We start from the raw sequence: 23,664 nt of genomic DNA, 5'->3' as shown, positions 1-23,664 counted from the left end.
TGTTGACTCAAGCGTCACAGAATGAATTTGATTTCGGCCAGTGACGTATTTGTTTGTTGATGGTCGCTGACGGCATACTAAACCATTATCAAGGTTCAATCCCAGGGAGTCCCCGGCTCCCACAATGCACTGCCACTCCGCAGTCAGCTGACTGGACACTGTGGTTGGCTGCTGATATTCAAAGCTGCATCTGAACAAACCAAGAGCTTTACACTTCGTGGAGACCACAGACATGCTGCATGCAACGTGTCTCACAGAGAAGGAAACACGACGGAGGGGCAAAGAGCCGTTGGTGCTTCTCTTGGTTCGTACTCAGGCACTCTGGATTATTTCACTTCAATTATCTTGCATCTGCACATCATTGTCAAAATTATTAAAAATGTAAAACTCTTTCAAGATGGTAGGCCTGAAAAACAAACTTGGGAGAAAGTATGTGTATGAGTTTGGGCGGATTTGAACACATTTGCCTTAAAACTGGTAAATATGTGCACACACAGCTCAATTTAAAAGGATTTTCATCAGAATACATCAAATACATGTAGTGGATGTGTGAAAAAAAGATTGTCATAGCTATTTTTTAGCTATAACTTTGTGATTCTGTTTAAGTCCTGACGGCCCATCACTGGATGTTATGGACACAACATGAATGCACTTTGTGTAGTTGTGTGTTTCCATCAAGGATATGCACACCAACAGACAGGCGACGATCTCCTCCCTTGTCTGTTTTCCCATTCTACCTCTTTTCTCCTCTTTAAGGCTACGTTGCCTCTTCCGCAAGCTCCTGCATCACTTTCACGCTCCACTGCCATTCTCCACCTGTCTGGCTTTTCCCTCATCCTGATCCGACGTGTCATCTCCATGCCGGCACGGCGGTACGCAGGGTTTAGAAATACAAAAGGTCCAACAACTGAGCTTTCTAGGGGAGTTGTTGGGTCATGCCACCTGAACATGATCAGGTGACTTGAGGTTAGCGAGTGCAGGTGGAGGGTGACTGTCTCTCACAGGTGTGCTCCACAGCTACAACCAACTGAGCCATTACTTTTAGCTCAATTATTATAAATAGTGATTTTATAGAATGTAACACAGTTGTAGTTACATGTGTATGTTCAGTTGTCTTTGAATATAGCAGTGGCGGGCCATCGGGGCCTTCTAAGCCTTCTCTGAAGACCTCAACAGAATCACAAAATGAAAATTATAAAATTTTAAAAATTTAAAAATTTTAAAAATTTTAAAAATTTTAGAAATTTTATTTTATTTTTTTCATTTTAATTTTTTTAAATTTTTATTTCAATTTACTCCAGGGACACTTTTCCCCATCCAGTCCGCCGTGATAAGGACAATACGGCACTCACTGAAGGCCTCTCTGTGAAACCATGGACCGCCACTGGAATATATGAATATAATACAATACTTTTCTCAGGTGTTCGAAACGTGACATTAAATGAATACTAATGATGATCTATGTCTATTGGATTTAAATAAATACATCAATTGGTAGCATGATTTGGAGAGATAACTATAAATATGTATTCTGCGTGACTGGGACATGGACCCATCGGCGTTGGGATTTTGAGCTTTGATATTAGGAGTTTGGAGAAATAACGGAAAAAATGTCAACTCATGCAGATTGACATTTCTTTGTTGGTAGTAGAACTATCATTGTTGTGGTTACAAATATCGTTGACATCTGTACAAATGTCATCATGGATCACGGAAACGTTGCTTTGATGTTTGAAAATATCATCACCGAGCAGACAACATTCATCTGGCAGACGTACACATCATCATTTAAAATAAAACGTGTCATGTCACGGGTCAAAATATCCCCGTTGTTGACAGAAACATCATGGACATTACCAGAAGGCAACGGACTCAAGAAAATACTGAGAACGTTCACTGGAGTAGATTTGGTATAGAAGTATGATCGAGTGCAGGATCGTTATAGTCTTTACCCTTAAAGCACAGGGTAAACTTCCTACATCCACATGGCCTTGAGGGTCCAAAAGATGTAAATATATCAATAATTTAGCATCATCAATGACAGCTGTAGTGTTACATGTTCACATCTATCAGTGGCATATGTGTTGTTCCATGGTGGGACTCTATGAAAGCACTATTTGATGTAATAAACAGTAAATAAGGAGTGATGATGGTTACAACTCAGGTGTTGCTTTCGTTTGTTTTGGAAATTTAGAGTTACTTGCTGCTCCTATCAGGAGTCACAAAGGAACAAATATACATGTATGCATCAGTTATCCATGTTTATAGTGTCAATATTGCTAACTTACGAAACATGTTGTTACTCTATAAAAGGATCACTGTTAATGTTTCATATGGTCCATAAAGACATAATTAGGTATTTTCTTGCGTAGATGCCGAGTTGCCTTACAATCGTTTCTCTTTGTTGGACATTGGCGTCAAAAGATTTCGCTTCAGACCTTTAAACCTTTAATATATTTAGTGTTTGTACAAAACATTTTGTCCCTGCTTCCCTTTTCTACAGACAAATAATGACTCCAGACAGATTAGCGTAGCTTTGAAGTCGATTGATTGACATGGTGGACACATCAAGCTAGGTGACGACATCTACGACACACAACACATTGGAATAGTAGACGTCACGAGATCAGAAAACAAGCACAGCGAATTTAATCTCATACATCGAGTAAACGCTGTGACCCTGATGTCTCTCTCCTGCTTCCAGGAAAACCCTGATCGGTCCAGAGCAGAGAGCCCAAACTGTTGACCTCTGCGCGTCCTCCGGCTCGGCACGATGGGATCATCCACTCTGGGAAAGGCAGCGTCTCTTGATGCTCTCTTAAAGGAATGCATTCATGCCTTTGGTAAGTAGTACAGATCTGAGACCCAACGATCTCTGTGTGGACATGAGTTTGTCTGATTTGATTAAGCTATGAATATAAGTGAAATGGAAGGGACTTTGTGTGTGTTCATGATGATGAATAAACATGTCACCCAGTGTGGTTCATTGATGAATGAAGAGCTTTCTACTGGACAACAGTAATATATATATATATATAATAGGGCACAGGAATGGAATATATCAGGCTTTTAATGTGTATATTATACTTGTTAGTGGCATGAATTAATTGCTCATTGGGTCTTTTTATGGGATTTGTTGACAACAAACAGATCAGCAGAATTATCCTTTGAGATAACAGAGTGTAACTTTCTGCCTGTTGCCTGTTAACTTCACATTTGCGGACGTTTTCTCTTCATAGATGACCATGGGGATCTGAAGGCCAGCCTGCTTCCTCGCACGCTGCTGCTGATGCATCGCTGGTACATTACATCTTCAGAACTGGCGGGAAAACTACTGATGATATATCCGGTCCGGCGGAAACGCAGTAGGAACTCCAGCTGATGCACATTAACACAGTGCTTTACTGCTAATGCACAGACGTTCAGTGTACTAATGAAATACTGCAAAGTACTTCAGTGTACTACTGCTATCATGATGCATTCGATAAATGATCCCTCACCTCACAGGACATCCAAGTTAAATCTCAAAGTGAAGATAGCGAGAGTCTTTCCCTCGCCTTTTCTCTCGCTGTGGTACTACAGTTAAGTGTAGAATCAGCAGAATCGATCTGCTCTTGAATCAATGTCTTTGTAAGTGCATGAGCGCATCAGGAGCAGTCTGTGAGGCGCACAAGGAGCAACTTAGGGCTTAGTTTCTATTTCCAAAACAATTTGAACCATAGATTAAGATATTTTTAAAAAAAAATCAGACTAGCAACACACATTCTAACTGTATCTAAGATTATATAAGTATCTCTCTGTTCAGACTAATTGTATATAATATAAAGATGCTGTCATACTGTAATACACAGTATATTTAGATCTTTATTTAAAATATATGAATGAAACAGACAATCAAGGTTATGGAAAGTTAATGTTTATCTTACATCTCCTTCCCGCCTCCGGCTCCACGACGAATCTGATTTAATTATATTTAGTTACTAATCACTGTTGAACAGAACTCTGTTTAACATGTGACAACACGTTTTTGTTAGGTTTAATCAATTCAATTAAATGTACTTTGTATTGCCCAAAATCAAAATGTCCCCTCTGAGGGCTTTATACTCTGTACACACACAACTTCTGTGGGAAAAACTCCCTTAAACAAAACTCTTAAATGGGCAGAAAGAAATGAAAAAGCCTCAGGCAGCGCAACAGAAGAGGGATCCTCTATCAGGATGAAGTGCAAAAGATGTCATGTGTACTAAGTGAACAACATAACAGAACACAACAAATTAAACTACAATTTGGGTTCAAATATGTTTTTTAGGTAAGGGAAAGATTGTGGATTAGATTGTTGTTGTTGTTTATGGAACAATCGTGGTCATTCTTTAAAAAAATCAACTGTCTGTTGTTGACTGTCTTTTGGAAACTGGAAACAAAGTTGTGTTGAAGTCTGAAAAGTTTGTTCTTGCAAAGTCTGCGTGTTCTCTGGGTGCTTTAAAAAGTAATGGAGAATCATGTCCGTAGACAAAAGTGTGTCTAGCTCTTCCAAGCGGCCACACTCAATGATGGGGTCAAAAGCTGCTGTCACAGAGATAGAACAGACACAATGGCTTGTAAAAAGCTTCAACAGTGTTCTTGCTGATGTACTTGGGTTGCTGAAGAACAAAAAGAGAGCCCAAGAGAGAAGTTCAGACTCTCAGAAGAAGCAACACTGGAGTCTGAACAAACAACAACACAGTGTGCCCCATCTGTTAAGGGCTCTGCGTACAAAACTTGCAGTAAAGCTTCCTGTTGGTCAGTTCTTTATATTTAAACATTGTATGTAAAGGCATCCTGAGCTGAGAATGAAGTCCCACACGTCAAGCTCCTGTGTGCTTTGTGTTTGTAGCTATTGATTAGGTTGGATTGGTTTTGGAAGACGAATACCTTAGTGATGTTTTTACGGGTGTGACGAGCATCGGGATCGGGTGCCACGCGGACCGGGTGGCGTGCCGGGCCAGGAGTGTGGGCGAGTCAATTAACAGCAGCTTAGACTAGCTCTGGGGAAGTGGAACGTCACCTCGCTAGCATCGTTCCAGCTGTATTTAGTTGGGCTCACCTCCACGCACAGCACTGGCTCTGCTCACAAGCTCTGAGACGTCAGCTCTTCGAGACGGGTTGGACTTTGTCCTTTACAGGAAGTGACCAGGGTGAGAGGTGCTGGGCGGGAGTGGGGATACTCACGAGCCACCGTTGGAGTTCTCCCTGGAGAACCAGAGGGTCGTCTCCATGCACCTGCAGGTAGCAAGGCTCTGAGTGATGTTTGTGCTTATGCACCGGTCAAAATTCGGAGTATCCGGCCTTCTTGGAGTCGGTGGACGGGGTCCTGGAAAGGGCTCCGCCTGCCGACTCCATAGTTCTTCTGAAAGACTTTAACGCTCACGTAGGCTATGATGGAGAAACCTGGTGGGCGGTGAAAGGACAATAGAAAGTCCAAATGGGCAGTGAGGGTGAACTGGGAACATCTGGTGGAGGATCCAGTCTGGAAGGTCTTCAACTCCCACCTCCGGAAGAACCTCTCAACAAATCCTGAGGGAGGTTTAGGATAAAGAATCTGGACCAAGTTGAAAGCCTCTTCTGTGGACTAGAATTGTGGTTGGAAGGTCATTGTTTCCTGTCATGGCGGCAACCCGAGAACCTGGCGGTCGACACCGGCGGTGAGGGAATCCGTCAAGCTGAACAAGGAGTCCTTTTCGGGTCTGGTTGTCTCGGAGGTATCTGCAGGCCAGAAGGTCAGTGGCGGTCACAGATGGTAAAACTTGGGCATGGGAGGAATTCTGGGAGGCCGTGGAGAAGGGCTTTCAGTTGGCCTCAAGGAGGTCTGGAGGATTAAGGGGGAACTGCTGACCCGGACGGAGGAGTCCGTCTCAGCCGTGGAACAGTGGACCATCTCTTTACCTTCGCAAGACGACTGGAGGGGTCCTGGGAGTTTGCCCGACCAGTCTACATGTGCTTTATGGACTTAGACAAGGACCGGGTCCCTCTGGTTTTTTGTGGGGGGTGCTGCAGGATTATGGGTAGTAAGAGCTGGGTTCATATGTTCAGCAATAAGTCAGACTCATTCCCGGGGCGTGTTGGCCTCTTGCTTGCCTTGTGTGCTTATCTTGTACTAGTTCTGAATGCCATACATAGAACTTTTAAAGCACGATGATGTATTTCCTCAATTGCTGATTGGTTAAACATTGGAGTGTATTGATTTGTCAAATTTTCAAAAAAAGTCCTTAACTGAACCCCACGTACCGTGACAGCAAAGATGACACCTGCCAGAGAACCCGGCTGAAGATTTGTTATCTAATGAGGTAAGAGCTTACACACACAATCATCCAAGACTAACACGTTTTACTCTGGATTCATCCGCTTCTGGGAAATACAACAAGACTACAGGAAAGCCAACGCCACCTTACCAGATTACCAGATTTCACCTCATGACTGGCATAGTCGTTCAGAACGAGCCATTGCGCCCCCCCCCCCCTCCCCCCACACACACACAATGCTCATTTCCTGTCTTTGTTGAATTTAACAATCAACATTGAGCTATTGTTTTAACCACGATTCAAACCAGCGCCTAAACCTGTTTTGTTAAGGACAACACAGCCGCTCACACAGGATGTGGACATACCACAGTTCTAGGTTGTGGATGTGGCATAATTTTCAGGGAACTTCCTGAATGTTAAACTCAGTCAGCCACAGTTAGTCCCGCCTCGCGCTGATGGTGAGATCATTAGTCCTACCCACTTTGCTTATTGGTCCATTACTTAATCCAGAAATACTCTACGTCGTGATGCCAGTCTGACTCAAACTTGGTGGAGTGAGTGGGATCAAAGCTCTGGACAGACAATAACACCACAATACAGGGACATGAGGCACAAGTCAGAAGGTCACAAGGGTCATCTGGTTCAAGGGGAAATTCCTTCGAGCTAAAGTTAGAGCATGTCTTTTTTTTGTCAAAATATGTGCTGCTGAAATCTCTACGTGTGTGTGTTCAGGTACTGGATTGTGACATTCCCTGCAGAGTTCAACCTGGACATGTGTCTGATCCGGATAACAGAGGAGTTCAGAGCTGTGGCTGCTCAGCTGTCCTGTGAGGAGCATTTCAAGCTCCTCGACATCTCCACCATGTAAGACACCAACATCTCTTAGAGCCCAACTGTCCTTGTTTTGTATCTACATAACAAGAAACCAGTAAAACACTTTCATAAACATACCTACCTACAACCTTAAATGACCAAAAAGATGATCTTGCAGCTTTAAGTCTTCAAGTGTTTAGAATCCCTGTGTCCCTTTTTTTCTTGATTGATTGTGTTTATTGTTTTTGAATTGTTTTTCTTTGTAGACCGTCATACGACTGGATGCGTAAATTGACCCAGCGAAAGAAGCAGGCTAAGAAAGGGAAGGCCTCACTACTGTTTGACCACCTGGAGCCAATGGAGCTGGCCGAACATCTCACCTTCCTGGAGTTCAAGTCCATACGGAGGATATCGGTAAACCTACAAACAGTCTGTCGAATTAGTTATTTTTCCATGCTAGCAAGCACAAAAAGGGTCTTCTGTAAATAGTAAATTAACCGTCATGACTTACTTAATCTGCAGAACAACAGACAACTGTGAACATTATTATCTGAAAATAAATATGAATCTTACGGTGACAAATTTCACAAACTGTGCATGAAATAAGTGCATACCGTCTTGTTGCAAAGATGTTGCTCACCATTCCAGCTTCTGCAGGAAGCACAGGGGAGACTTTTTCATTTCACCCAGAAACTAGGAAGTAAGACACCCTACTAAACCTTATATTGGTCTTGAGTTGCCCATGTCTGGAAAATCTCACTACAAGTTTGTGGAAACTGCCAACCAAAGATCTCTCAAGTCGTTGGTGTCCAACTGATCATCAGAGAATGCTGCAGTCTTCTGTCGGTTAATGGAGGCTAGCGATCCCAACGCTAGCACGCAGAGGGGCTGGAGGGCTTGTAAAGTTATCTGTCAATCCACGTAACAACTAATCAGACTCAGAAGACACTAGCTTGTGGGCCAGTGACAGTCACATCGATTTGAAGGCAAGACTAGAAGGCCCTGAATTGCGTTTAGGTCACCTAATTTTGTTTGTCCACAGAAAATATAACTGTTGGGTCCATTTTGGGCCAGATTGTGTCAGGCAGGTGAGGGCAAGGCAACACAGGGAAACATATTTGGCACACAGGAACGATTCAGGTATTTATTGATAAAATGATCTTACATAGTATCCAGGCAAACAGGTAAATGTTTCAGATTACCAATTAAAAGTTTTATGTACGGGCTCAGATTCAGGTTCAGATGGCTGGAAAGAAAGGAACGACACAACATGAAGAGTCTGAAAGGGAACGAGTGGAAATGGACTTGTTATTTGCTGCAGGGTTGGTGAAGGAAAGTGGACATAGGTGAGCAGGTGTAGGAGAGAGTCAGCGGAGCTGGTGGCAGTCTGAGAGCATTCAGTGGATGGATGGCAATGCAGAGGCTTGGGGAAGTGAAAAGTGTCTGTGACAGGTGCAGCAGGCCAACCTGAATTGGGTGAACTATTCACATCACTGATAACAATGTTCCTAAAGAAGCTCTTGTGAAGCTGAACACCTGCTGCACAGCTTTGATGTGACGCTAGCTGGCCTCTGGGAGAACTGCCTTGTTTACACTGGAAAGGTGGTTAATTGGTAACTAGGCCAGAAAGAAGTTCATCGTTTCAGGGTGTTATTGGAAGTGTGACAAAACCATGAAGTCGTGAATGAAGTGAAATGAACACTTTTACAGGTGGGTGTTTCTGTTTGAGATTGAAAGAGACATGAGAAGCTGCTGCTGCAGTTTACTTAAGTTCTCACATGGCCAGAAATATACTTCTAAAGATGTAAGATTTACGAAACATCATTCAGTTTCTGAATATTGCTGTGTGACTCCAAAGGCTACATGTTTCACACAGGATTACCCCACATTTTCCTTTTGAAAATTACATGGACTTTCCTCGGGTACCATTGTCAGGTCGACATATCTTCACATACAAGACATTTAACATGTATTGGGAAAAAGGCTTTCACAAACCATCTCCTCATGGAAGTCTAAATGTCACATTTGATCTGTTTTTCTGGACAATGAAGATTCCAGCATTGACATCTGGATGTGTGATCTGTAATATCTGTCTCCAGTTCACTGATTACCAGAGCTACGTGATCCACGGCTGCCTGGTGGACAACCCGACTCTGGAGCGCTCCATTGCTCTGTTCAACGGGATCTCGCAGTGGGTCCAGCTCATGGTGCTCAGCAAGCTAACGCCTCAGACCCGTGCAGAGGTCATTACCAAATACATCCATGTGGCTCAGGTAAGGCAACAGGGATAAGGCAACAGGGATTTTGTCTACCAATCATGATTGTTATGTGGCTAACGTCCGAAACTGTATCGAGACTAGTGCAACAGCAAAGGACCAAACCAAATTTGTCATAAAAGCTATCATCATTGCTTTTTTTTATAAGGAAAGTAGGACAAAGTGAAGTACATTCCAAAAAAATATTGGATATCTTATCTCCAATGCATTACTAAGAAATGATTTTATGTGAAATAAAGTAGGATCGAATGTTTGCATTAGCAACATGGCTGAAATTCAATAGCCAGCATTACAATAATATCAAAAAGTCATAATTATAAACTGAGTCATCCTTTTTGTTTGTGGTGAATGCTTCCCCATGAAACTGTGCTGAGCGTTCAATCTGCAAACACTTTCTATTTGAACTGGAACATGGTTTACTTGCTGTCAGCTGATGTCATCCACATACACTGCAACAGGAGATAAACTGGGGCACATTTTCAAAACAATTACAACTGTGAAATTGACTCAAGGCGGATTTGTCTCAGTGGTTTAGGGAGGATAGGAAATCAGCCCAAATGCAGATGAGGAGGAGGCAGCGGGATTCAATTTGTATTGCTATTTATTTTAAATGTTCCAATGGCACTTGGACTGGCAGTGACTGGTGACAGGTGACATGCAGCAGGCAGAAAACAGGCCGGTAAAGGGCAGGTAAAGAACAGCAACAGGCAGGTAAAGGACAGGTAAAGAACAGCAACAGGCAGGTAAAGGACAGGTAAAGAACAGGAACAGGCAGGTAACGGACAGGTAAAGAACAGGAACAGGCAGGTAAAGGACAGGTAAAGAACAGGAACAGGCAGGTAAAGGACAGGTAAAGAACAGGAACAGGCAGGTAAAGGACAAGAACAAGCAGGTAAAGGACAGGAACAGGCAGGTAAAGGATAAGAACAAGCAGGTAAAGGACAAGAACAAGCAGGTAAAGGACAAGAACAAGCAGGTAAAGGACAGGAACAAGCAGGTAAAGAACAGGAACAGGCAGGTAAAAGACAGGAACAGGCAGGTAAACGACAAGAACAAGCAGGTAAAGGACAGGAACAGGCAGGTAAAGGATAGGAACAAGCAGGTAAAGAACAGGAACAGGCAGGTAAAGGACAGGAACAGGCATGTAAAGGATAGGAACAAGCAGGTAAAGAACAGCAACAGGCAGGTAAACGACAAGAACAAGCAGGTAAAGGACAGGAACAGGCAGGTAAATGACAGGTAAAGAACAGCAACAGGCAGGTAAAGGGCAGGTAAAGAACAGGAACAGGCAGGTAAAGGGCAGGTAAAGAACAGGGACAGGCAGGTACATGACAGGTAAAGAACAGCAACAGGCAGGTAAAGGGCAGGTAAAGTACAGGAACAGGCACATAAAGAACAGGAACAAGCAGGTAAAGGACAGGAACAGGCAGGTAAACGACAAGAACAAGCAGGTAAAGGACAGGAACAGGCAGGTAAAGGATAGGAACAAGCAGGTAAAGAACAGGAACAGGCAGGTAAACGACAAGAACAAGCAGGTAAAGGACAGGAACAGGCAGGTAAATGACAGGTAAAGAACAGCAACAGGCAGGTAAAGGATAGGAACAAGCAGGTAAAGAACAGGAACAGGCAGGTAAAGGACAGGAACAGGCATGTAAAGGATAGGAACAAGCAGGTAAAGAACAGCAACAGGCAGGTAAACGACAAGAACAAGCAGGTAAAGGACAGGAACAGGCAGGTAAATGACAGGTAAAGAACAGCAACAGGCAGGTAAAGGGCAGGTAAAGAACAGGAACAGGCAGGTAAAGGGCAGGTAAAGAACAGGGACAGGCAGGTACATGACAGGTAAAGAACAGCAACAGGCAGGTAAAGGGCAGGTAAAGTACAGGAACAGGCACATAAAGAACAGGAACAAGCAGGTAAAGGACAGGAACAGGCAGGTAAACGACAAGAACAAGCAGGTAAAGGACAGGAACAGGCAGGTAAAGGATAGGAACAAGCAGGTAAAGAACAGGAACAGGCAGGTAAACGACAAGAACAAGCAGGTAAAGGACAGGAACAGGCAGGTAAATGACAGGTAAAGAACAGCAACAGGCAGGTAAAGGACAGGAACAGGCAGGTAAAGGACAGGAACTGGCAGGTACATGACAGGTAAAGAACAGCAACAGGCAGGTAAAGGGCAGGTAAAGTACAGGAACAGGCAGATAAAGAACAGGAACAAGCAGGTAAAGGACAGGAACAGGCAGGTAAAGGGCAGGAACAGGCAGGTAAAGGGCAGGAACAGGCAGGTAAAGGACAGGAACAGGCAGGTGAAGGGTAGGAACAAGCAGGTAAAGGACAGGAACAGGCAGGTGAAGGGTAGGAACAAGCAGGTAAAGGGTAGGAACAGGCAGGTAAAGGACAGGAACCGGCAGGTAAAGGGTAGGAACAGGCAGGTAAAGGACAGGAACAGGCAGGTGAAGGGTAGGAACAAGCAGGTAAAGGGTAGGAACAGGCAGGTAAAGGACAGGAACCGGCAGGTAAAGGGTAGGAACAGGCAGGTAAAGGACAGGAACCGGCAGGTAAAGGGTAGGAACAGGCAGGTAAAGGACAGGAACAGGCAGGTAAAGGACAGGAACAGGCAGGTAAAGGATAGGAACAGGCCGGTAAACTGTCTCATAGTTGCTTTTATTTAATAAATACTTAAAGTATACCATGTTAAAGAAAACATCTCTATGTATTTTTTATGACAAGTGCTGGACAATAAACAACGAGGGGAAACCGGGTGGCATCTCATGATCGTGGTGATAATGTGATCTCAATGGGCCATTCACTACTGTAACCTTGTGTAATAAAACAGACCAGAACCAGAAAATGTTTGATTAGACAAACGTTATGTAAGCAAGTTACATTTTGTCACTCTGTGTCATCAGAAACTCCTGCAGCTGCAGAACTTCAACACTCTGATGGCTTTGGTGGGGGGGCTGAGCCACAGCTCCATCTCTCGACTCAAGGAGACGCACTCTTACCTGGCCCCAGAGGTTGTAAAGGTAAGGCTATATATATCTATATTATATATATGTATATAACATTTGAACATACAAGTTAGCTTATCCGTATATACAAGGTTTGGTTGTGGTTTAAGTGAATCCAGTTGTCATGTGTGAGGGAAAACCCGGCCTAAACATGTTTTATTTGAGTTTTGTTTGTTAATGTGATTGGTTTTAAATTAGATTAAACACAATGAGTTGGATGACAATGGTATGAGGAATGCTATCAACAAAGCAACAGCCTTCTCAGCTGAGTGTTGGATCTGACTACAGCAAGTTTACTAAAGTAAAGTCAGTTGAAAATCCTCAAACTTTTCTAAAAATACAAATAAATACAATATTAAGAAAGCACACTTTTGATCTATGCAACTGCCCGCCTGCACCCACAGAAAGACCACCAATGCACCACTCACTTCGTGGTTTCATAATAATATAAACCCAAACATCCACAGATCTGGAGCGAGATGACTGAGCTAGTCTCTTCCAACAACAACTACTCCTGTTACCGAAAGGCCTTCAATGAAAGCCAAGGCTTCAAAATCCCCATCCTGGGAGTGCACCTGAAGGACCTGATCGCCCTGCATGTGGTCTTTCCTGACTGGATTCATGACAGCAGCCAGGTGAACCTGGTGAAGATGCATCAGCTCTACATGACCTTCAATGAGTTGGTCTCATTGCAGAGCGCGGTGGCCCAGGTGGAGCCCAACATGGACCTCATCTACCTGTTAACGGTGAGGATTACCTCATGTTTATCGTCATTTTACGATTACAATTAAAAAGGATTAGCGCCACACAACATGCCGTAACACTCTTCTCCTTTCTGTCTATGTGGTTTCTGTTTGCATGCATGAGAACATGGGAAGTACAGGACTGTAAGTGGGAATATGTGACTTACAGACATCCTGGAGACCAGAGATGAAGTCAAGCATATCAGTATTGACTTGACTTGTATAAAAAAAGAGGATATTCTTTGAAGATGGAATGACGTTTTCTTGCTTTAGTTGGTGAATATGTAAAATTCAGAATCCTCAAGATTGCCAATTGTAGCTTTAAGATTCCAACGACACAACGTATGCAAACAACCCTCCAACTGTTATTAGGTTACGTTGTTAAGTCCTGATTGCTGCACAGAAGAACGTGAAATGACCTTTTTCCAATTGAGCCCCTCCCACTTTAAAACAGTCAGCGCTCAGACAAAAAAATACAAAGACATCCCTTAACATATAAAACTGTAACTTTGTGTTCATGTATCATCACACAAAGCTGACTTTCAGAGCCCTGAAAGAAGCAAACGACTCACAAATTTGAAGTGTAGAAACAGAAACAAAACGTTCTTATGGTCCAGGGACTTGGTTCATAGACTTCACTCCAAAACAATCTGTCATTGTCCAAAAGCAGGGAGAGATGCGCTGCCAGAAGGTCCAAGTGTTACACAGAGTCCACAGGGAAGAGTCTCCAAGCTTCGTGACCAACACGACGCCCCACCTCACTCACTCCGACAGGGTGGGATGAGACAGAACAATGGAAAAGCGCAAAGCTGCTTTCTGGGCCATGTCAGTGTGCAATGGCGTCCGCCCTCAAAAATACTGTCCTGTTGTGCCAGTGGGTCAGAAACAACAGGAGCTCTGAATTCCTCAGCCACAAGCTGTAAACCGTCCTCAACATGGCGGCTGTAGGCCGGTTGGCGGCCCTCACCAACACTTGCCTCCCTCTTACCAGTGGCACGAAGTGGTGACGGACCAGGAACACTGCTTGTCGCTCAAAGAAAGTCGATATGCATCCTCCATTGTGGCCATACATCACTCACCAGGCAGTTCTCTCACCTGTTGGAGAAGCACCAAAAAATGCATTAAATTAAAGTAAATCTTTGCTTTCAGTTACTTTTTTACTAATGATGTACCAAACTATTGTATCTTCAGCTTTCTTTAGACCTTTACTACACCGAAGATGAGATTTATGAGCTGTCATTGCTAAGGGAACCGCGCAACCCCAAATCATTGGTAAGTTTGAGCTGACATGTTTTTTTATTTTGTGTTCAACAATTTAAATTATATTTATTTTTGAGAATTTGCCAATATTTGTTTTTTTCTTTGACTACTTTCTTTTTCTCCTGTGGAACTTTTGGGAGTGAGGAGCAATGCTGCAATGCTTTTTCGCCTGACTTTACTCGCTGGACTTTATGTGGTTCACTTTTTCACAACCATTCGCGGCAAAAAGGGGGCGAAGCTATGTTAGCCCAAGTTACCAGCACATAGCCTCACCAGCTAACCTAAACTGAACCGGTCACGTTCCTATAGTTAGCAGCACATAGCCTCACTAGCTAATCTAAACTGACCCGGTCACGTTCCTGTAGCTACCAGCACATAGCCTCACCAGCTAACCTAAACTGAACCGGTCACGTTCCTATAGTTAGCAGCACATAGCCTCACTAGCTAACCTAAACTGACCCAGTCACGTTCCTGTAGCTACCAGCGCATAGCCTCACCAGCTAACCTAAACTGACCCGGTCACGTTCCTGTAGCTAGCAGCACATAGCCTCACTAGCTAACCTAAACTGACCCGGTCACAATCCTGTAGTTAGCAGCACATAGCCTCACTAGCTAACCTAAACAGACCCGGTCACGTTCCTGTAGTTAGCAGCACATAGCCTCACTAGCTAACCTAAACTGACCCGGTCACGTTCCTGTAGCTACCAGCACATAGCCTCACTAGCTAACCTAAACTGACCTGGTAACATTCCTGTAAAACAGTTTTCATTTCCGCTATCGACCATGGAGCATTAACAACTATTTATGCGTTGTGCGTCCTTCCTCACAGCCTACCTCTCCAACGACTCCCAACAAGCCCCTGGTCCCACTGGACTGGGCCTCCGGTGTCACCACCAAACCGGACCCCTCTGTGGTCAATAAACACATCAGGAAGGTGGTGGGTGTGAGTAGACGACCCCTCTTTTAAATCATGAACACACAATGCAGAAAACAGCTCGTCGGACGAAGGAGGGATGCATACGTGTGTAAAATGTGTTTCTTGTCGTTGTGAAGTCTGTGTTCAGGAACTACGATCACGACCACGACGGCTATATTTCTCAAGAGGACTTTGAGAGCATCGCTGCTAATTTTCCATTCCTGGACTCCTTTTGCGTCTTGGACAAAGATCAGTGAGTTTAGACACTGAAACCATTAACTATGTGTATTTTTTTGGTCTGACCTGGGAGATCTGGAACACCTGGAAATGACTGTCCTCTCCCTCAACCCTCCTTTCTTTCTTCTACTTTTCTGCTTCTCTTTCTCCCAGAGATGGATTGATCAGCAAGGATGAGATGATAGCATACTTCCTGCGCGCTAACCCGCTGCTCCAGAGTAAAATGGGTCCAGGTTTCATCCACAACTTCCAGGAGATGACGTACCTGAAACCCACCTTCTGTGAACACTGTGCTGGTTTTGTGGGTATCTCTTCGGTTATGTCACTGCACTTTTCATGTCTTCTTAAATTTCCTCTGGCAATTAATAAGATGTTGTCAGGCGCGTGTCAAATGTCACGTTCAGCCACGTCATGTTTCTGTCTCGACCCTGTTGTACGTTGTTACAGGAAACATTGTGATGACTCATGTCTCCATGCTTTTATCTAATGTTATTTTATTGTATTTTGTGAATCCACCTCCATCCTGCAGCTCTGGGGAATCATCAAACAGGGCTACAAGTGCAAAGGTATTGTATCATTGGAGTCATTGCATCTTCTGTAAAGACCACCCAAAGACTATTCACTAGTTATAATCATATTATAATCTTGAATCCATCCCAACAGAGTAAAATAAGGTTCATCTTGTAATGAATATACAGTATAGCTCTGTTAGCACATTTAGCACAGTTTGTACTGTAGGTGCTGTTAGCAGATGGAGGTGTCGCCATGTTGAGAACCATTGAGAGGCAATCAAAATGCTGCCAATCTTGTATTTCATCTGATGTTGTGTGAAAGGTGTTTGCAATGAAGGGAATGTAACCTGGTAGCAATCCAACAAACCGTCTTTCAGAGGGTTTTGTAGCTAGCTTAGCTTTATCGCTAGAAGATACTGGTTAATAAGAAAATAATGAACTTCAGGAATCGGTGTCAGTGCCAACCTTCTATGTTTTGTTCATGTGTCTATATTTATTTTGCAGACTGTGGCGTTAACTGTCATAAACAATGTCGGGAGCTGCTGGTCCTGGCCTGCAGGAAGCTGATCCGCTCCAGCTCCCTGGGCAACGTTTCTCCAGCTCGACTGACCCACAGCTCGCTACCCAGCAGCCCGGCGCTGCCCACCTGCCAAGGTCATTTCCAGCTAACGGCATTTATTCAATAAAGTGACACAAACAGACATAAATTGCAGCTACACACTTACTGTACGTTGAATAAGAGCTTCTCTAGCCATGCTCTGATGAATAATTGACTGGTTGGTCATTTCTCTGGGTGCTGTCCTGTAGATGAGGATGAGGTATTCGAGTTCCCGGCTGTCACGACGGCAGATCCAGCTCTGGACACTCAGTCCATCACCTTGATGACCGGCTCAGCCCAGAGGATCTCCGTCCGCCTGCAGAGGGCCACCATCAGCCAGGCCACGCAGACTGAATCGCTGTGGCCCGAACACAGCTGGGGGGCCACCGACGGCTCCCACACCTTCCCCAAAATGAAATACAGGACTCACAGGAAATCCTCTAAGAACAAAGGTTGTGCCCGCTGGGAGAATCAGAACGACAAGGCCGTCTCCTCGCGGTGCGGCGTGGACGCGCAGGAGGCGTCCAAAGTCTCAGGAGAACGTGTGCAGAACGGGATCAAACACAGAGGGAAGGTAAAGGAAACGGTGGCCGTGGGTTCTGACGTGCAGGTGGCATGTGGAGCATTTTAACAGATGGTGAAATGGAACCAGTGTGAGGACCGCGTGAACATCAAACACAACACAGCTCGAGCGAGGCACTGAGGCCCCGAGTGGCTCCTCGGGCCCTTCACAGCAGCCCAGTGCTCCTCGCGCTTTGCATTGGTTAAAAGCAGAGGTCAAAAGTCAGTTTAAGTTCATATCAGCGTTTATTAAAGAGTCATCCTCCGGCTTCCTGATGTTGGCTTCATGAATTTCTAGTTTTGAAATGAACAGAAAACATCATTCAACCATTCCAACAAAGTCTGTTGATGATTAGCTCTCTCTCTCTCTCTCTCTCTCTCTCTCTCTCTCTCTCTCTCTCTCTCTCTCTCTCTCTCTCGGTGTTGATCATATCGCTTCTCATAATGTGTGTTCTGGAGGATTTCTGGAAATCGATGTTCACATAATGAGATATGTATGTGTGAAGAGAAACGAGAGAAGTTACACAACAGCAGCCATGACTGAAGTCTTTTACAGGACCGACACACCGCCTCATTGGTTTGGACAAATAACAGAACAAATTCAAGACTCACAAGTTTTTTAGATTAAATTCTCTTCAAATTCACCATCTGGTTAAAAATGGGTGAGTTATTGTGTTGTTTTGTTCTTTTAAAAGGACACTCACATCAACGTACATGTCCAATGAAAAGACAACACCACAAGGTCACGGGCTTAGTTCCCCTGTGGGCCTTGTTGTAGAGCTGTGTGCATTAATGTGAGTTCATGAATAATGTATCCAGGGAAAGGACGACAGTCTGACGTCTTTCTGCAATAAAGACATTTTATTTGACATTTCCATTGAGCCACATTCATGTGTGCATAACACATGAACATGAACACATGAATCCAACAACACCCTTGAATAGTACTGACGATACATTATTAAAGATACATTATTAATGACACATTATTGACCATACATTATTGAACATACATTATTAAAGATACATTATTGACGATACATTAATAAAGATACATTATTGACGATACATTATTGACTATACTTTATTAAAGATACATTATTGACTATACTTTATTAAAGATACATTATTGACTATACTTTATTAAAGATACATTATTGACTATACTTTATTAAAGATACATTATTGACTATACTTTATTAAAGATACATTATTGACGATACATTATTGACGATACATTATTGACGATACTTTATTAAAGATACATTATTAAAGATACATTATTGACTATACTTTATTAAAGATACATTATTGACGATACATTATTGACGATACGTTATTGACGATACATTATTAAAGATAAATTATTGACGAAACATTATTAAAGATACATTCTTGATGATACATTATTGACGATACATTATTGACGATACTTTATTGAAGATACATTATTGACGATACATTATTAAAGATACATTATTGACGATATATTATTGACGACACATTATTAAAGATACATTACTGACGATTAATTATTAAAGATACATTATTGATGATACATTATTAAAGATACATTATTAAAGATACATTATTGATGATACATTATTAAAGATACATTATGACGATACATTATTAAAGATACATTATTGATGATACATTATTAAAGATACATTATTGAGGATACATTATTAAAGATACATTATTAAAGATACATTATTGATGATACATTATTACAGATACATTATTGATGATACATTATTACAGATACATTATTGATGATACATTATTACAGATACATTATTGATGATACATTATTAAAGATACATTATTGATGATACATTATTACAGATACATTATTGATGATACATTATTACAGATACATTATTAAAGATACATTATTAAAGATACATTATTGATGATACATTATTGAAGATACATTATTGATGATACATTATTAAAGATACATTATTGATGATACATTATTACAGATACAGTACTGCCTCTCGTCCCTTCTTGCTTAATTACATTATCACACAATGAAACCAAGAACATGAATGAAAGGCATGCAGGAATAACAGTACGTCACATACAGATACAAATATTAGAGATTCCAGACACAAACCATGTTCAATTCTCTTTTCCTCTGCAGGACAGCTGACTTGGTCACGATGACGAGGACCAGTCCCGGGGGTCCAGAAAGCCCCTGACGGCTGGCACCAGGAGGCTCTTCTGTCTGGAGGACGTGCTGGGCTGCCTGCGCTCCCCCTTCAGTGACCTGGAGTTATCGTGTCCGCTGTAGACTTTAGCACAAAGCTCCATGTGGACACCGTGTAGCTGCACGGGGGAACATAATGTGTTCTCTGGGAGAACGAAGAAGAAGCAGAGACGCTCAGTGGATAATGGGACCGACAGCCACTGTGCATCACATGGGAATAACCGCTCCATGGCTTGGGATCAGTGAGATTACTAAGAGCTGGCGGTTTGATTCTGGATGTGCATACGTAACTGAACAAAAGAGTGGAATGAAACCCAGCGGATCAAAGCCTGTTACTGTCAGCCACCGGCTGGAAACTTCCTGCCGGCACAGTGTGACCAAGTGAAAGCCACGAGCAAGTTCTCTCCGTTACTTCCCAATGTGGAATGATGGGAAAATACATGATGGGAAAGAGTGTCGATGTTTTAATGGTTTGATGCAAAAAAGGGAAAGTCAAAATGAAAGTGAATGTAAAGGGCCATAACCCTTCCTAAATATGGAATGCTGATGGACGATGGATTCTGTTAAATTATATTTTTGAGTGTTCATTGCCAATGTTTTTTATTTATTCCTACAGTACCTGCACTTGACAACTACACCATGGTTAAAGGGGCTGAATTCAAAATCCAGAGCATCAATATAACAGCAAACAGCTATTTGCTATGTGAAGATATAGCTTAGCGTGTAGCATGATAGCATCCAGAGTTTCACAGCTGATGACAGCATCCTGACCAGAAGCGTAGCACCAACCCTGCTGTTCCGTCTCAGGTCAACACTGTTAGCTCTGTTAGCACGTTTAGCATAGTTTGTACTGTAGGTGCTGTTAGCACCGTGAGGCATCGCCATGTTGAGAACTGTTGAGAGGCAATCAAAATGCTCCCGATCTTGTATTTTGCACCTTTAACCTTCCCGTTGTCTTAAGAGTCAAAGCGACTGCATTACGGGTGCACGGCTGCCTGAATAATGTTATTTTCGTTCAGAAGGACGTTTGTGGACTTGGTGGCCTGATCCGAGCATTACAAAGTCTCACTGTCATGAGCTACGGGAGATTTCAAATGCTCAAAAAGTTACAACACACATTCTTGTCTATGTCATGATCACAATCACTACTGTCGTTAAATGTGTTTTCATTAGTAGTGCCTCTTCAGCCGGCCAAAGGAATCTATTGTAATAGCTCCTCAGCGGCGATACACTGACTCCCTGAGCTGTGATTGGACCGTTGACTTGTTGTTTTGGCACAAATGATGTGTTTCAATCTGAAAAAAGGAACTCTGGCGCCTCCTTGTGGAGGTGGTGGACGGTGCGCTGCATCAGGTTTAAGCTGCTCTCTGTAATACACCTCTTCAGTTTGCTTTCTGTGTCCTGATTTTATTTTAGTGTGGCATTGAAAAACAACTCATTCAGTTATTAAAGACAACAAATGTTTTTCATTTAATTAGGATCATTTCATTTTGTAATTTAACAAATGATTACTTGTTGGTCTCATGACATTTAGAAAATATTTTACAGATGAAAAAAATTATATCACTTAATAACTAAATATAACTAAATATAGAAAGTTGTACATATTATTTAATATATAAAATAACACCATGTATATACTATTAAACATAGTAAAGAACATGAAGACATCAGGAGGGTTAGGGGTTAAAGTTCATTAAAACACTTAATGGTTCTTAAAAAGCAAAGCGGCCCCAAACATGCCAGAGACATGAAACACAAGTGTAATGGGGGGAAATACTGTTATGAAATATAATCTGACTGAATAATGTCATAGTGAAATTAAAGCATGTGTCACATATATTAACAAAAGGGAACTACTTAATAAGATAATTACTGAATAAAATGACGGTTGAAAATATTAACATAATTTAATGCATGTATTTAATAACAAAAACTAGTATAGTAGTAGCAGTAGTAGTAGGAGTAGTATTCATTATTACGTATTGATTTATGTAGTATTGAACACTTTGGGGCTCCATATGAAACAAAACAAGGAAACTAAATCATAAGGATGTCATCGTTAAAGGAACCTTGCATGCAATATTTGCATCCATACTGTTAGCACGTTTTCAAAAAGGTTCAGTGATTCAACATTATCAGGATCAGCACAGTGAGAAACACGACATTTCAAATACAGATTATTTTAGCCTTAATAAGACGGTGAAAGTACAGGAAGGTGTCGTAGGGCAACACAGTAGTGGTGGTAGAAGTACCAGCAGAACCTGGCACTGACCTCGAGATGCACGGTCATGAACAGTCCCAATCTGACAGCAGCAGATGGGTCCGACATGGAGAGAGGTGCAGCAGGTTCCTGCAGAATCACAGTTAGCTCCTGTTAAATATATGATGTGACACAATATTTACTGTTTATAACTTGAACCTACAGTAGATGGAAGATTGATATGTCTGAGATTGTGCATCAAAATCTGGATGTTTCACTTCTTCAAAACTAGATTAAAATGGACCTGCTGCTGTTGTCAGAGTTTACTGTTAGCTGGAACATGAGCAGGCCGGTTTAGGGTGAACATACATAGAGTGGTTTTCAGATAAAAATGGCTTTTCTCAGAGAGATAGTGACTTAAGATAGGAGTCAGGTCTGGTGATGATGTATGCCCATGGGGGAGTTGTCAGAGAGGGTATGTGTAGGTTTGTTGTTAGCATTTCTGTTGTTGGTGATCTTAATGGCTTTTCTAAAACAGCGCTATCCAAAAGGGATGTGAAGAAATAAGTGGTGGGTACATTTAAAAACAGTGTGATGGACATGTACCCATCCTCAGTGAGTATTTCTGGGTTGTGGTTACAGGGACATTGTACTGTACATCCTGTTTGATTAAAAGTGCCACTTCACCCCATGGCCTGCTAGTTGTGCTTTTCTATTAAAACCGGTTTCCTATTAGAGGCCATGTTTTTAAAACAAATGAGTTGTTCTCTATTCATCTGACGTTGGTGGTTGCAACGAAGGGAACGTTCACAGGATTAACCCGTTAGCAATCCAATAAACTGTCTTTTACAGCTGTAGCTAGCTTAGCTATGAGCTTAGCCAACAAACCGTCTTTTAGAGACTTTAGCTAGCTGTGAGCTTAGCCAACAAACCGTCTTTTAGAGACTTTAGCTAGCTTAGCTGTGAGCTTAGTCAACAAACGTTTTTCAGAGGCTGTAGCTAGCTTAGCTGTGAGCTTAGCCAACAAACCGTCTTTTAGAGACTTTAGCTAGCTGTGAGCTTAGCCAACAAACCGTCTTTTAGAGACTTTAGCTAGCTTAGCTGTGAGCTTAGTCAAACGTTTTTCAGAGGCTGTAGCTAGCTTAGCTGTGAGCTTAGCCAACAAACCGTCTTTTAGAGACTTTAGCTAGCTGTGAGCTTAGCCAACAAACCGTCTTTTAGAGACTCTAGCTAGCTTAGCTGTGAGCTTAGTCAACAAACCGTCTTTCAGAGACTCTAGCTAGCTTAGCTGTGGGCTTAGTCAACAAACCATCGTTCAGAGGCTGTAGCACCCTTAGCTTTATCGCTAGAAGATACTGGTTAATAAGAAAATCGTGAACTTAAGGAATCTGTCAGTACCCAGCATGTCCTTCTAGCTGCTCCCTGGGGAGGGGAGCTAATGTACGCTCTGAAGTAGGGCCCCGTTGTATTCATGAGTGATGATCCACGTGTCCTTGAGAAAGACACTTGACCCCAAATTGCTCAAATGTTGGATAGCTATGAACAGTTAGCACTTACAAGGAAATTCCTCGCATTAGTGTATGAATGGTTGAATAACGACATGTAGCGTTAAGAGCTTTGAGTGGTTGGAAGACGATAAAAGAGAAGTACAAATACAGAACATTGAGCTATTATGGTGCATACGAGCTATTGTGAGCTCTAGGATAATCTCAGCTTAATGACTCAACCACAAACAGAGTTACTGCATTACATTGTGTGGTTGAAAAGGTTGGCAGTTAACTGTGTTAGGTGGATGAGTTTTGAGTTCCACTAAAAGGTGACTTGTTTGGTTGTGTTCCTTCAAGGGATTGTGTTGTGCTGCAACTTACGTAGCATTAAATTGGACTGTGGCCTCTCCTGATGCCGAGTTTACTCCGTTTTACTCTCCTGCACTACATTTGTCATGACTGCTGCTGCAGTGTATATTTTACATGTCCAATACATTTTACTGTGATTAATTTAAAAGGAATGAAATGGGAAGAAAAAAAGAGTCACAAATCCA

The 23,664-nt window shown here is 42.4% G+C and overlaps 1 protein-coding gene across 2 annotated transcripts in view; it reads left to right on the top strand.

Annotated features, from left to right (window-relative positions):
* The window catches only part of rasgrp3 (RAS guanyl releasing protein 3 (calcium and DAG-regulated)), a 28,250-nt gene extending 10,935 nt beyond the window's left edge, over positions 1-17,315 (top strand). Inside the window, exons 2-16 of one of the 2 annotated variants that reach the window (XM_068567749.1) lie at positions 2,705-2,843; positions 3,240-3,342; positions 6,261-6,323; positions 7,011-7,142; positions 7,358-7,505; positions 9,191-9,364; positions 12,277-12,393; positions 12,846-13,124; positions 14,313-14,393; positions 15,211-15,324; positions 15,435-15,550; positions 15,688-15,835; positions 16,064-16,100; positions 16,551-16,700; positions 16,854-17,315. In XM_068567749.1, the coding sequence (XP_068423850.1) occupies positions 2,774-2,843; positions 3,240-3,342; positions 6,261-6,323; positions 7,011-7,142; positions 7,358-7,505; positions 9,191-9,364; positions 12,277-12,393; positions 12,846-13,124; positions 14,313-14,393; positions 15,211-15,324; positions 15,435-15,550; positions 15,688-15,835; positions 16,064-16,100; positions 16,551-16,700; positions 16,854-17,275 (2,154 nt within the window). In that variant the 5' untranslated portion in view covers positions 2,705-2,773 and the 3' untranslated portion in view covers positions 17,276-17,315. Of the gene's footprint in view, positions 1-2,704; positions 2,844-3,239; positions 3,343-6,260; positions 6,324-7,010; positions 7,143-7,357; positions 7,506-9,190; positions 9,365-12,276; positions 12,394-12,845; positions 13,125-14,312; positions 14,394-15,210; positions 15,325-15,434; positions 15,551-15,687; positions 15,836-16,063; positions 16,101-16,550; positions 16,701-16,853 lie in introns of those variants that run through there. The other variant, XM_068567748.1, reaches the window with a different exon arrangement.
* The last annotated feature ends 6,349 nt before the right edge of the window (positions 17,316-23,664 follow it).

Source organism: Clinocottus analis, unplaced genomic scaffold (assembly GCF_023055335.1).
Source record: "Clinocottus analis isolate CAN_PGR_092001 unplaced genomic scaffold, fCliAna1.0.p SCAF_8, whole genome shotgun sequence".
Taxonomy (NCBI): domain Eukaryota; kingdom Metazoa; phylum Chordata; class Actinopteri; order Perciformes; family Cottidae; genus Clinocottus; species Clinocottus analis.
Note: the sequence above shows the minus strand (reverse complement) of the source record. Positions and strands in the feature narration are given on the sequence as shown.